The sequence below is a fragment of the Lycorma delicatula genome, chromosome 5 (genome assembly GCF_047948215.1).
Source record: "Lycorma delicatula isolate Av1 chromosome 5, ASM4794821v1, whole genome shotgun sequence".
Lineage (NCBI taxonomy): Eukaryota > Metazoa > Arthropoda > Insecta > Hemiptera > Fulgoridae > Lycorma > Lycorma delicatula.
In genome coordinates, this window is record NC_134459.1 from 180,846,858 (window position 1) to 180,863,030 (window position 16,173).

A 16,173-nucleotide genomic window follows, 5' to 3' on the forward strand; every position below is an offset into this window, starting at 1 on the left:
AGACGACCCGTATTCTGATCCTGAAATTTCACAATATGTTCACTAGAAGTTAGAAGCTAATGAAAATGCCAATATAATGATAGAAAATGTGAAGTTTGGGACCGCAAACTAGTGAGGACTATAGTGTATGGTAGCCTAAAGGACAGACTGGATTTTATGATAACAGTCGTCAGGTTTTCAGTGATATTCTGATTTAGATAATGAATCGAGTGAATGCAAAGATGATCAGATGCTTGGACTAAAATAGAAAATGTATATATAATGAAAAAAAATGTATGTATATGTGTATGTATATAACGCTAAAAAAATATCAGCTAATAGATTATTTCAAATTCTTTTTCATCTATTCGCCGATAAAATTATTTGTAGAAGAAACGAGTAGGTATGTCGAAGATGTCATTACATCTGTTGGACAAAATATTTCCCCTTTGAGTAAATTTCATCTCTGAAAGCCTGTTACAAAATATGAGATGTTTACTTTTATTATAGTAATTCTTAACACGATCTTATAAGTAAAACAACACTTAAATCTTTCTGGTCCTCTATGTTTTCACAAGTTCATTCTTATTATTTCTTAAAATGTTTACTCGTGAATGATTTCAATTCTTATTTTTATATGCGGTCATTAATTACAATAAACTACTCATCGGTAATGAGACTGGAATGTCCCAAAACTTTCAATTATTAGCGGCCATGCCCATAAAATATCAAATAAATCTGTTCAGTCTACATCCACAAATCTCTATCGGCGGGCCTTAATGTCGCCAACAGCCACTCACACTTATGTAGCTTTTACCCAACAACACTGGCATAAGTGGGGAATCGAATCGTGGACATTATACGATTCGATATCAAAATATTTCATGAGGTTATTTTTTTATCAAAGAGTTCAGAGCCGAAGACCGTACAGCCGATATAAAGATAAAATGGATTTGCTTTTTATGATTTCTTATTTATTGATAACTTTTCCTGTGTCTTCCACCGGAGAACTTTTTATAAAATACATATCATTTTTCATTGGAACAGTAAGAAGAAACAAAGAAAGGTTTACCGCACAGTGAGTTAGATAAAATCTTTTGGTAGCCAGCGTGATACTTTATTAAAACTACGGCTTAACACGTGAAAAAAACAACCCGTATTATTGCTATCGACAAATGCAAAAGTTGAAGATGTGAAAATTAGATCTAGAAAGCACAAAAGAGGAACAATAAAACATAGTATAATAATAAGTTTACGGGGAATAGATCACTTCAGTTTACTCATATGTAGTTGAGCATAGAAAAGTATTAAATTTTTTTATGAGATTCGTATTAAATGCATGCATTTATGATGTATAATTTAAATTATAGCATAAAATAATGGAAAACAATCTCCAGGTACCAATTCATAGTAAGAGGTAATGGTATATGTTGCAACTGTTTAGAAGAGCAGCAGCATGGAGAATGTCAGTGTATTTTACCAGACTAGGGGTGGTGATGATTGCAAAAGAGCTGAGATAATTAAGTTAACCGGGAAAGCACGAGAAGGCATTTAAAATTTGTTAAACAAAAGGGAAGAGAAAAAGGTCCAGAAGAATGTTTACAAAATGTGAAGAATGACATGAAGAATATGTAGATATGTGCGAGTAGAGTGCTATTCCTAAATCAGTCTGCTAAAATGTAAATTATTTATTTTTGAACGGGTACTTCCTCTTTTTTTGTAAATTAGTGTTTATGAACTGTTTTCAATGCTCGTGTTAATGTTTTTCTAAATAATTTATAATAAGTATTTAAATTTAACGTAGATACTATATTTTTCATATTTTATAACCAAATTAAAAATCTGTGTTAGTTTATATTGAAGCTGTATAATGAATAATAATTATAAGCTTTTTATTTTCATATCCGATTGTCATGAAACTTTCAGAAAATATAATAAAATTTATTTAAATCGATGTTTCTTAAGATAAAAATGCTCTGTTTGCAGGATTGAAAAAATTTTTTGATCTTTTGAAAAAGATTTTGATTTCTCGGTTTATGGTTTTTTTTAAATATTTTATTATCTGTTATATCTACCATCTTTAATTATTAAAATAAAATTTATTTTGTTGTAATTTAAAAAAGTTTAATATTTATTATGAATCTATCGTATCAAAACAATACTAACGAATACAATACATTGTATACAATACGTACATTGTATTGTATCGATACGATGCTAAAGAATACATTTAGTTTGCGGCGTGCAGTGTCAGAAGCTTTATCAAACAAACCATCTAATAGTTTTATAGTGCAAGCAAAAAAATGCCAAATTCCTCAAACAGTTAAGCTGTTTAAATGAAGTTTGTTAAATACTGAATACTTTCTTTATTAGTCCCTTGTTTTTAAAGCTCTGAACTGCTTTTTTAAAGCCATTTTGTTTATAACTTGTTTTTTTAATTTATATATGTGCGGTTGTTTATGTGTGCAGGGAACCAGCAGGTGTTAATGGTACATGTAGAATATGTAAAAAAAAGGGAGAATTGGCTGTATGCAATGAATGTAATAATGGCTTTCATCTTGAATGTGTTACTCCTCCGTTAAGAAAATTTCCAAGATTTAGTTGGACATGCCCTAATTGCAGACATCAGCCTGCCTCTAACGGTTCAAGTGTGAACAAGAGAAATACAAGAGATAAACAAGATTTCAACGGTAAACAAATCGCTTTACAAATTAAAAGTTATCTATCTCTATTTAACGTTTATCTACTCTATTATTTGTTGTAACTTAACCGATTTTGTGCGGTTTTTTATTATTTATGAGAAAATCATGAATTTTCTTAATTTTTTTTATTATAACCAGGTTATGCTGACTGTTTTTACTGTAGATATGATTGTATAATTTATCCTTGTACTTCTTTAGATGTAAAAAATGTAATATTTAGTGACTGTAGTTATTGAAGCCCTAACTTAATGTTTCACGTAATTATTATTAATCGATTCACCTAATGTCAGAATAACTGTTTAACAAAAACTAACTTATTCTGTAAAATCTTTGTTGTCGACCTGTGTTTGCAACTATTATGGATTAGGGAAGTTCAAAAAGTAACATCTGTTTTGTATCTATTGCCGGGATTATTGCTTGAGCATTTTCCATCAAAAGTGGTGGGGGAACTATGATTCCTTCTCCATCAAAAAAAAATGTGTGGCCTCAGTTTTAAGTTTTAGTCCAGAATGAAAACACTTAACAGGTACATTCTATAAGTCATCGACATCAGGAATATGCAACATGAATGCGATTGTTCAATAATGGCCAGTTTCTATATTTGATGAACTGTGTCAGAAGCCTGGTTTCATAAATAAACAGTAATAATTTACACTATTAATGAACGTGTTGTCATAATCTTATAATGATGATGTGTTAATCTTGTTGACTTTTCTAAGTGATAATCAACTACTAGTGCTAATGTTTTTCTAATCTAATTTTCATGAGGCACTGATAAAAAGAGAGGAGGTAGTGGCCTCTTTTTTGAGATGATTTATTGGAAACCATGAGCCATCCACTATATGGTCCAGATTTCACCCTGTTTGATTTTCATTTATTCAAAAAGTAGAAGGAAACATCTCTGAGAATACATTTTACTAACAGTGAAGAAGTGTAAGTAACAGTCAAAACATTCATTCAGTAACCGAACAGAAATTTCCAGAGAACTGTTTAAAAACTCATCAGCAAGGCAAAAATACTTATCCATGATGATCGTTTGGAAAAGTTATATTTTTTTAAACATTTATTATATTATGAACATTCTTATGTGAATTTATTAGATCCACTCTCCCTCAAATTGGGCTTTTTGACAACCACTTGATGTGAAAGACTTCCTTATGTTCTCAGATAGAGGTGTCCTGACTGAAGGACACAAATACTAGGATGTAGTTAGTTAATCACTTTATGTTATGCTGCGATAGTCCAACCACATCAGCACACATGTGATTGGATTTTACCCAAAACCCATTGAACACCACTAGGAAGGAAGGAGTTAGAAAAAATAAATAGGGATAGTGAAAACGGAATCGTAAAATGAAATGACAAGTGAAGTACTTCAAGACTCCTTTAGTTATTCTGTATCTATCATGCCCAAAATCCCTTTGGTGATCAGAGTATCTTTACTTGCAATGAGAGCACAATATTACTGTACTGAAAATTCTGCCAGTTAAGTTAAAAATCAAGTGCAATAAATTATTTTTATACACTGCTAATGAGCCACCTAAGAATAAGCACAAGGAAATATCCTGTTAAAAAACAGTTTAGTCAGACTTCATCATATTTACTCGCTAAGAATGATAGATATTAGATATAACATTGTCTGTGTAGTATTCATCACTTGGGTTAATTGTATGACTGTTTTACTTTTGTTTTATCCATGATGATTGTAAATTTTGTTTTTAGTACTAGTAATTTTTCTATTTCCTTGTTATCGTGTTAGATTATAATATGCAGTTTTGCAAGTTCCCATTATTTATTCATTTAAACATTTTTTGTCTTGTTTTTTACTGTTATCTTTTGTTTGATTTTTTCAGATTTTTTTTTACATTGCATGAATGTTTGTTATATTTTGTCTTCATTTTACTTTTTTGTTATTTATTGTTTTAATTTATTTTCTTGTTGAATGAGTTAATTTTTGTATTAAACTCATGTTTTTTGTGTATTTTATTGTTAGATATATAGTACAACCTCATAACATTAGTTTAGATTAGTGATTCTCAGTCTTTTTGCTCCACGACCCCCAAAAATGAAAAAAAATACATAATGAATATTTCACACCTCCCCCCCGAACCAAAACCCAAGGAAACGTAGTTAAAAACTATTTAGTGCATTGTTAGTGACAGGTATGAACATGCATATATGAAGGTACAAGCATGAGAAATTTACAGTTTCCAACTTTATTTGTATGTGATCTTTATAATTTTGTCTACTTGCATAATTAAAAGTGTAATTTCATTGAAAATAATAATAATAATTGAGGTTCGGTTTTTTAGTGTGCAAACGGTGTAAATGTATTTTTTCAATTAGATTCTTATGCAAAGTGGATAAATTTGTGAAAAAACAAAGTGAGCCATCTACATCCAATGAATTGATTGCTAAAAAGACAAGATTGTACAATCACAGTTATTTAAATTATGGTTTTACCTCATCGACTGGAAAGTCACAGTACATTGTTTGCTCTCAAGTCCTCCTTGATGAAATCATGTAGCTGTCAAAATTAATTTGACACTTGGAAACTAAACATTCAGATCATAAAAGAAAACTCCTTGGATTTTTCAAAAGAAAATTACACATTTTGAGAAATCAACAAGCTTCAATTTGTAAATCAAGCCGTTCTGATAAAAATACACTTGAAGCATCTATCTCTTAACATTAGAGTAGCTAAGATGTCCAAACCCCATAATCGCAGAAAACTTCAAATTGCCTGCTGCAATGTAATGGTAAGTGTTTTTTGGAAGAAAAAAAAATTAAAAAAGTGCTCTGTAACGACACAGTATCAAGGCAAATTGATGACATCGCTGTCAATGTTTGTGATTAGATAATTTAGCAAGTGAGTTCTTAATATTCAGTTTCATGAATCGACAGATGTGGTAAATATTTTTTAGTTCTTATGTTTTATGAGATATGAATCAAAGAAAATATGTTGTTTTGTAAATCAATATCTGGTCATACAACAGGACAATGTCGTTTTGATGTTTTTTATGAAGCTGCTAAAAACGATAACACAGATTATACAAAATTGTAGAATGTAGTTATGGTAAAAGTCAGTAACAGGAAATAACAGTGGATTTCTGAAAAAAATTAAAAAATTGTCTTGTACCAAGGGTGGAATGGATGTACTGCTTCCTTCACAAACATGCTCTTGCCGCAAAAAATATGCCAGAAAATCTCAAATAGATTCTTTGTAAAGCTGTAATAACGATTGGTTAATCTTATTAAAAGTCAGCCATTACAGAATAGGCTGTTTGCTAAACTATGTGATGGATTGGGCGAAAAGAAAAATCACTTCTTTTCCAAACAGAAGCCCGGACGGTTATCGTGGGATAATGTGTTAATTCGATTATTGGAATTGCAAAATGAATTAATAATATTTTTCCAGGATAAACAAACACCATTCTCAATGTTTTTACAGAATAATGAGTATGTGTTGCTTTGGCGGACTTAGCTGATGAATTTTTGCATTTTAAACGATTAAAATTCTTCTTTTCCTTACAGAAGTTAGGTGGTTATCTTGGGAGTATGTGTTAACCCAGTTATTGGAATTGTGAAATAGATTAATAATATTTTTCCAGGATAAACAAACACCATTCTCAATATTTTTACATAATAATGATTATATGTTGCTGGAACTTACTTAGCTGATTTAAACAACTTGAATGTGAATTTATAAGGACTTGATAAAAACATGTTATTAATGACAAAGTTTTTGCTTTTATAAAGAAGTTTGATATCAGGATTATTTACCTTTAAAGCAAAAATTTTCATATGTTTCTACTCGCTTCCGATTAAATTGAGAAAAATTTGGGTGAAATTCACCACAGTTTGACAGCATGAGCGTGAGCTAAAAATGATTTATTCCTGAAATCTAAAAATTCATTTGGCATAGTATTTCCTGGAAGAAAAAATTATTTCTCGAAGATATGGATACTGAATCCATTTAGTGAAAACTTTGTTGCTGCTGCTAACTTACCAGTTGAGATTCACGATCAGCTCTTCAAAATGTCTGTCAGTAACAATTCACATCAGAAGATTTGGATTTGTTTTGACTTGCTCATCAATGTGAATATTTAACTTTAGTAACAGAAGTATTGAAAATATAAAATTAATAAAGGGCAATAAAATTAGGGTTTTCATAGTTTTTTTAATTTTCAAATTTGATCTTGACCAATGAACATTTTAATTGTTTTGTAAAAATTTGAGATGCTTTTCAAGATAAATTAAAATAATTTTTATACAATTATAAACATAGCCTATTTTATTAGTTGTCTCTATTATCCTGAAATTCTATGAAGAAATAATTTTCTATTGTTATTGCATCATTTGTATGATTTTCAGATATATAGAGCACTGGTATTTTGTATTACGCTTTAGTCACTCCCATTATACTGATAGACAAGAAACGTTTTTTTTAATGTTTCTCTGAGTGTAATACTATTTCTTGAATTGCTTTTTTGTGCACATTACAGATCTGTAAATACAATTTTTCTATCACCCTTAGTTTTAAATAAATTACACTTCAAAAAAAATATGGGAAAATACAGTTAAAATCTGTGAAATTTAAAATTTTCGTGGTCATATCTGTGCTAGAATGATTTCGCTGATGCTTTTCTTTTATAAATAACCTCAAGCACATCCCGAATTAATGTCCAACAGTAATCGGCTAGTATGTTAGTATTCCATTTCCTTTTATAGCCACTTCCATCACCAAAATGTCTTTGTGGAAACATTCACCGTGTTTTTCACTTAAGTCTCCAAGGTTGTCTGGGAAAGAATCCAGATATGAGTGAAAGAAATGTATTTTCAAAGAAGACATATTACATCCCGTACCTCTGTATGAAGTAAGAAGTTGATTAACAATATTTTGGTAATGTCGAATTTATGTTAGCCGAGGAAATTTTTGTAAATATCTTTAAATGAAGCCCAAGCTGCACTTTCTACGTTATTTAACATTGAGTTAAATACATTTTCTTTAACCAGCCTCTCTTATTTGAGGACACCAAATATTCCTTTTTTAATTTTTTCATTTACATTTAAAAATTTTTGCCTGATGTACAAAAATCCTTCATTGCTTTTTTCATTAGTCCTGGCTTGAGAGGGGGTAAAAATTTTTTTTTGGGTTTAACTATAATATTTAAAAATTAAAAAAAAAAAAATTTTTTATATAAAATTTTTTTTTGGGCTCATGGATAATATTTTTCCCAATTGGAGTTAAGTTGTCTTGTTTTGGCCACTCTTTGGTAACATAATGTTTAACGCTAACTTGACTGTCCCATTTGCAAAGAAAGCACATATACTTAGTATACCCTAACTGCATGCCTAACAAAATAGCTATAGCTTTTAAATCACCTCATGTGTTCCAGCTATGTCTTTTATAATTTATTTTTTCAAGAACATCTTTCATCACATCGTATTCTCTTTCAAATTAATACCATAAGCAATTGGTATCGAAGGATATTTGTTACCGTTGTGTAGGAGAACAAGTTTTGTTTAAAACTGGTTCTACTACACAACGAATCTATAAAAAGGTGCCAGTCCTCACATTTATGAACTTGTCCTAAGTCCAACATAAGCTCATCAATATTTGTGCAATAAACCAAAATATTTTCAGCAATAAGGTACTGAGAAAGTTCTTTTAGTTCTTTTTTATGAAGTAAATTCCAACCTTGCGGTCTTCATCCTAACAGTTCAGATTAATTTTTTGATAAATTTAAATCCCTAACCAAGTTAATTTAATTCACTTTGTGGTATAAGATGTGGCTTATCGGAAGATAATTCAAAATCAAAATCATTGTTGTCTTCTTCAGTACTGCCTTATTCTTCATCGCTGTTTTCGAAACATACATTCACAGGTGGCTCAAGAACCGCAATAATTTCGCTATGAGGTACAGGCCTGATTGCAATGGAGGGTATTTTACAATATGTTTAGATTTTTAGAAATTCCAGACACACTTGTTAAACAAAAGTAACAATCGGTTACATGATCCTTTGGTTCATGCCAAACCATAGGTACACCAAATGGCAAAGCCTTCTGTGTACCTTTCAGCCATCCTCTTAAATATACATTACAATTAGTGCATGCTATATGAGGAGCCCACAACTTATCCTATCACCAATTTTACACTGAAAGTACAAATGATATGTTTTTTTAATCAAAGGTGTAATGTTTTCTCTATTTGATTTTACGGTATGCTCACCACATACATAACAAAATCCGTATCATTTACACAATTTTGATGCATTATAACACTGCACTGTTAACAGACTTAAGACAGCAATAATACTGAACAAAATTAATTAATTCCTAAAACCAGTGCTTAATGCAAACAACATAGCTGTGTTTTCAGCTACACGTGTTGACCTCCACAGACATGATTAATCTTGTACATGAAGGCTCACTCTTCAGTATTAGATATGATGTCATAATATGGGAATATGGTATGATTTAATTCTTTGTCTAGTATTGTTTATTTACAGCTTACAAGTTATGTTAACAAAGTTAAACAATAAAAAAAGAGCTAAAAAAACAATATAGGAGCTTAAATTGCGCATTGAAAAATGAAAAAAATCCTTTAATTAAAATTTAAAATTTTTTCAAAAATTGTGGGTGATAGAAAGATTCTGAGTTCAGATTTGTTTTCAACATAAAAACAGAGTAAAATCATGTATCGAATGTTAGGAAACAAAAATGTTTATCAGTATTTACAAAAAGCCATTGAAAACGTTCACAGAAATACATTTTGAAATCATTGCAGACATCCTTAAATACAGTGTTATTACTTTTATATGTTATATGTGTAGATGATAATTATTATAGACTTGTTCATAAGTTGATTAACTACTGATCTTGTTTGATTTTATTTAGTTCATATTTACAGACCAATTACATTGAAATAATTTGTATATTTTGACTAATAAATGCATTTACATAAACACATTTCGTTTAGAGCTAAGTGTATCTTTGAGTATGAAAGTGCTATTAGATGACTTGTCAAATTTCTTTAAAAGACAATTTACTTTTTCTTCTAGAAAAATTTATGACTGGATTATTATTAATTATTTCAGAGATTTGTTCAATTAATACCACAGTGTGTTCCAAATCTATTCAAAAAAATTATGAAGTTTTTCTAGCTGTGTTCAGGTATTATGGTTTTTTGATCGGTCTGATTTGAATTTTAACAGTGGAAGATCTGTAAAAGTTTAAATCCGTATTAAAACTAGCATTTCATTTAGTGCAATGGCTTCTGATCTCAGATTTTTCCCCTTAACTGATGTGAAAAATGAGATGAGTCATTTAACAAACAAACCTTGTAGTGTATTTCTAATTTTGTTGTAAGCTTCTTTACTACACCAAATAAATTTTTTTTACAAAAATAAAAAGTTTTAAAGAATTTGTTTAAAAAAAAATGAATTTACCAATGTTGGGATGTGCGAAACAATGTACTAAGACTATGCTGCTTGATAATTTTATATCCTAAGATAACATAAAACCAGTTACAGTAATTCAACACATCAAAAAATGTTACTAACAGCAATGAATAATTATACGTTATTTATTCGTTATGAAACAAGCTATTTATATATAGATAGCTATATAATAAAATAAATAAATAATAAATTCATAAAGAACATATAAAACATACTCTTTTGCTTAGTGGATATTTGATTCAAACACCTATTATTAAACTACTTGAAACTCGTAGAACCATATATTTAGCTACTTGAACTTTGATATTTGCATATCAGAATTTTACAAATCATCTACATCTACTAATATGGAATTGGCCGATCTGAAATTAATTCTAGCTATAATTTATCATTATAACAAGTAACATTTTTAATAGTTCTTTATTAAATAGTAAATGGATTAGTAATATTGCAGTGGATCCATTGAAGTATTTTTGTGGAGAGGTCTTTAATAATAGTTTCTCATACCTATATCCAGAATAAAACATAAATTGCAAACCTCCTGAACAGTTTTCCGAAAAAATTCACGTTCACACCAACGAATCCAAACACAAACTGCATCTTTCGATGGTCTTCCAGTCTAATCCCTACCACCATTCATGAGAATTACTCGGTCTATGCGAGTGTGTTTACACACATTAAGGTAATGCTTTCTGTGAGAAAAGTTTGTTCCCATTGCGAGCATGATGTCATACTATGATAAAATTTTATTTTTAGCAGGAATGTGTGATAAGAATAAATTATACAGTGATAATCCACAATCACTCTTCTCTGAATAAATCCATTTAACCTTGCGTTTTAAAATCTTCAGTCGACGTAATACAAATTTTATAAAATAAAAAAGTATATAATAAAATAAAGTAACCGACTTAATTTAGCCCAATGAGCCTAGTTTAGTCAAAATTTATAACGGTTACGATTTCATAATGTCTGGTTTTGTTAATATGTGGTCCTTCTACATATTTTTGCAAAATGTCAGGGATGTAGTCAGTCTTCCAGAGTGGTGATGTGGTGGTTATTGCTAGTTTTCCCATCCAGTAGGCCACATTCTATTGTTGAATACTAACAATACACCCTGACTTGGCTGATCACAGCTGACAAACAAGACACACGTACAGGTTCAGAATCAAAAAACTTCACTAGATATCCAGATATTTCCAGAAAATCATTAGAATCAATCTATAAAAAAAATTATTTTAATATGTTTAATTTACTTATATCTTGTATCTATTATTAACACATATATATATATACTAGATGGCCTAAAAATCATTTTATGTTTAACATTTTTAATGTGTGTGGACAGATCTGTTGGAGTGTGCCAATACTCTGGTTTTTTATTGTTTAATTAAATTGTGTGAAATAAATTTGTCATAATGCTATCAACTATGAGTTGAAAATCATTGCAATTTGGTCGATACATAGTATCATTCTGTTGGATTTCTGTGTAATTTTGTGAGCGATGCTGTGTGTATGCCAAGTAACTGAAAACATTCAATAATTTTTGTCTTTCATTGAAGAGGCTTTTACTGAAATTGACAGCAGTTTTAATTTTTTAAAGGTTGAGTAAGTGTATTTCATCAAGGCTTAGGAGATCTGGCTCTAGTAAAACCTGTTTATATACAGTTGTACTTACGCGAATGAATTTATTTGAGTAAAATTTGTGATAAAGAGACTTCACTCAAACACCCTGACTGGTTCCAGCAGAATGGTTGTAAATAACATCATCTAAGATCCTGAAGCCATGTTATTCCAGACTTGACTGGAGGAGGAAAATTCTCCTTCAATGGATTATTTTAAATGAAGTTAAATTGTAAAACTTCATTTGAACAGTCGTATTTCACATTATAAAATAATATTGAAATTGAGCATACCGTTTTTATTATTTGCCACCTCCTTCCACAATTGTATTCGTTTCCAGTAGAATCCTGTTTCATTAGATATTAAATATCTGCCCGGTGTATTTGCCTTCCTTAATTACTTAAAGGATATTCTTCAGTGGCTGAAATATTACAATTACAGCATCATCGGTTACTTTAATTTTAAATGTTCTGATAATTATATTTTCACCAAAATCTTTGTAACGTAGAACGCTTTGTCACTTTAATGACTGAACTACACGTAGTCCCTTTGAGGAGTAGTTGCCAGATTAAGAGGCAACTTTTCTTCATTCTTTTATATTTGTGCAGAATATCAAGGATGTAGTCAGTCTTGTAGAGCGGTGAGGCATTTGTTGCTAGTTTTCCCATCCAGAAGGCCACATTCTATTGCTGAATAACACTTCCTGACTTGGCTGATCACAACTGGTAAACAAGAGACACATACAGGTCCAGAATAAAAAAAAATTGCACTAAATATCCAGCTGTCTCCAGAAATATAATTTATCCATTTTGATACTTCTTTCAAAGTATTTTTAATCATTGTTTCATCACAAAATTTTATGTTTTTTTTCTAAAGTAATCTCATTCTTTGGAATTTTGAAGAGATTGTTGGTTTATCTTTTTCTGTGATTATATTGCTCTGAAGATGTGTTAATTAATTATCCTGATTATCCCAGTATCTTTTTTTCAACAGAAGTTAATAATAATGATAAAAATAAAAATATTATTTAACTGTAGAGGGTATACTGAAATGAAACGACTAGCACTAGATAGGGAATCTTGGAGAGCGGCAGCAAACCAAAAAAAAGAGAAAAAAAGTACACTACACAAGCCTATCTAAAATTAGTAGAAATCTTTGAGACATACTGAAGTATCATAAGAAAATCGGCATCATAGAAATTTCTTGAATCCCTGCTGAAAACTAAATTTTTGTCAAAAATTACTGTAGTTTATAATTCATAAACATGTATACACATACATATAAGATACAATATATGTGAAACAGTAAAAGTTGGTCAGTAACATAAGAGGATTTTCAGAAGGAAGGGATGAGTTTTGGGTCAAAAGAAGTAATGAAATATGAAGTACTGTTAAAGATTTATAAATAAGTTTGAGTAAATATTCGTTTTCTTTGGGTGACCTATCAGTCACATTTTGTAGTAAATTAACGGACTGTTGTTACTAGTTAGTCATAAATTTGGGGCCTACTGTACAAATAATTCAAGTCATTTTAGAACCACATCAGTTTAGAAACTTATACATACACTTTGGAATCGCTAATTAGGTAATAATTTTTTTTTAAATTATTCCATAAATATGAATAATATCAGATTAAATATGTTAATTTTTCCAAAGTAGCCGTCTAATTCAGCACTTAATTATAAACTGTGAAGTTATTTCTGGACAATATTGGATACTAGCCGGCCTTCATGGCGCGAGAGGTAGCATAGCTACCTTTCACCTGGAGGTCCTGGGTTCGAATCCTGGCCAGGAATGGCATTTTCACATGACAAAAATTGTCATTCTCTGAAGTAATACCTAACGGTGGTCCTGGAGGTTAAAAAAAAAATTGGAAACTAATATAATACTATAGATTATAGTATACAATCTATAGACTAATATAAATTATTTATAAACGTATTTGATTTATACCAGAATGTATATTTTTTATTATTTTTTAAATCGGTATCTACTACTTATCATTAGTTGTTATTACTGTTGTAGAACCGGTTTTAACCTGTAATTAATAGTCATATCGTGTTGCTTTATGTGTGAAGTATTTATATTTCAGTTGAATTTTTTTAATTGTAATTAGTGTCGGTCGGTTTAGAGTAATATTAATGATAGTAGAGTCTTATTAGTTGTTATATTTATTGCAATGTTTGGTGTTAATCGATTGTTGTGGTGTACAGATTACGATAATGATGATGGCGGTAGTACCGATGATGACAATGGTTCAACCGACATGGAACGTTGTTCAAGTCGCAGGCGTTGTGCAAAGACAGCCTCTGCCAAGATATCACAGTTCGCTAAACAGCTGCGAAATAATTCATGGGATGGTCTGTTTTCTTAATATTTACTATATTAAATTGTGTTTTGTCTTTTTTTCACTCTGGGTGACCCTAACCCTAAAGCCTAAATAATCAATACTCAGGAAAAAGAGGTCGTTTCTATGCCAGGTTACTGTAGAAATTTATTGTCTTATATAACGTGAGAGATTTACAAATCAATTTAGTTTAGTTTTTAGCATAAGTAATTTTGCGTAACGTATCTTGTCTTAATGCACGGTGTCCTGACCACCATTACAACAATCCCTCATTATTCATACAAAATCTGCTCGCTCGCTAGCTATTTCTAAACAAAGATAAAATTTAAACAATTGAAATCATGTTTACACTATTTTTCATTTCAGCATCGGGGTATAATACAGGACTATACTATTAACAATTATTTCTTCTTACTCTATTGCATATGTGTATAGCTCGCTTTCAAGTAGTAATTAAAATTAATATCTGTTACAAGATGAAGAATTTCAGGAAAAATAAGAATTACACAAATTGAAGTACGGATGATGAATTTAAATGAAATTTTGTGTTTAATGAAGCAGTCATCTGATAAAACTTCTGAGTTCATCGATCTAACGTGAAAGCTTAAAATTTAGAAGACAGCTTAAAATAGTAATGATCTCATTTATTCAGTTTAGGTTCAAAAAGTCCCTTGAATTGACTTGAACAGTTTAAAATAGCAATTGTAATGAGGAAAGTTTTGGTTTTTATGTTTGTAGCACTCATGACATCATTATATAGTTGCATCACATATTTCTTATTTCGCATACAATACTAAAGTCATATGTTTCATATCGCTCATGTCACAGTGAAAAATGTTACCGATTGAACAGCACGCAAATGTCACATTTAGTGTTTTGCTTAAAACAAAGTCAAAGACTTTAATGCTGCTTGAACAAGTGTAAGGAAAATCAGCAGTGAAAAAAGTAATAGTTTACATTATAAGTATTTTAGTGATGGTCAGGTTAATGTTGAAGATGACATACTTAGCGGGCACCACTTACCTCAACAAATGAAATTATATAAGAACAATGAAAACATAGTGGCTGTTGTAGTGAAGCAGCTCAAAATGGTGGATGCAGGGGTGTTCCAACAATTTTATAGTCTTAATTTTCTAAGCATAATAGTCGTAAACATTATACGGACATGACGTTTACATACGTCAATAGACATAAATTATTTTATTACTTGATGATAAACTTTAACTTAAATTTAATAATTACATTTAGAAAATTTATACCCGTGAATATTAAATTAACAACTTCAATAAAATCCTAGATGATGGAGAAAGCGCTAGGACACGCATTGAAAATTGTTGGTAAGTGGAAACATTAATTTGTACAAAGTTGTTGAAGGAAACGTACTGTAAATCTTTTTTGTGTAGTTTATTTTTGAAGTATAAACTAGTTTTCGCAACTTTTTAAACCTGCCTTGTTGAAGCGAAAAACATTTTAAAGGAAGAACAAATTATGAATTTTTTTTATTTAAGCAGCATACAGTAGATCAAGTAATTCCTTTATATGTTTTCTACATTAGCAAGAGCAACAGGAAATGTAAATCTAATAATCGACATTAACATAAGGTTTGAGATATTAGTGACATTATCTGATAAATAGAAATATTAGGGAAAATTCGTTTAGTTTTTTAGTAACGGTAGTAATTATAATTGTAGTTCAGGAAAAATAATCTCTTTCTTTCTTAGTAATAAAAAAAAAAGAAAAGTGAGGAACAATGAACGTTGTTATAGAAGTTTATTTTTTTACTTAAAATAAATTTTTTTCAGAAATCAAGGAGTCCGCAATATGACTGAAGGTGCCAGTTGTTGTAATGGTCAGGGATGGGTGAGAAATTAGTTTTTATCAGAATTAATTTATATATCATATAAACTGCTTACTGATATATTATTCGTTTCCCTCAAATACTTTTGGCTATTCTGCCGTATTCAGAAGGGATTACAATTTATGATTGAAATATATAAAACTATAAAACATTTAAATTATGTACATAACAATTGATCATCATTTTGTAAAAGTTAGTCTTAAG

General features: G+C 30.0%; 1 protein-coding gene across 2 annotated transcripts in view; it reads left to right on the forward strand.

Moving 5' to 3' along the window:
* The window catches only part of Acf (ATP-dependent chromatin assembly factor large subunit), a 151,869-nt gene that overhangs the window by 104,630 nt on the left and 31,066 nt on the right, over nt 1-16,173 (forward strand). The window contains exons 21-22 of one of the 2 annotated variants that reach the window (XM_075367686.1): nt 2,449-2,669; nt 13,978-14,124. In XM_075367686.1, the coding sequence (XP_075223801.1) occupies nt 2,449-2,669; nt 13,978-14,124 (368 nt within the window). The remainder of the gene's footprint in view (nt 1-2,448; nt 2,670-13,977; nt 14,125-16,173) is intronic. The other variant, XM_075367687.1, reaches the window with a different exon arrangement.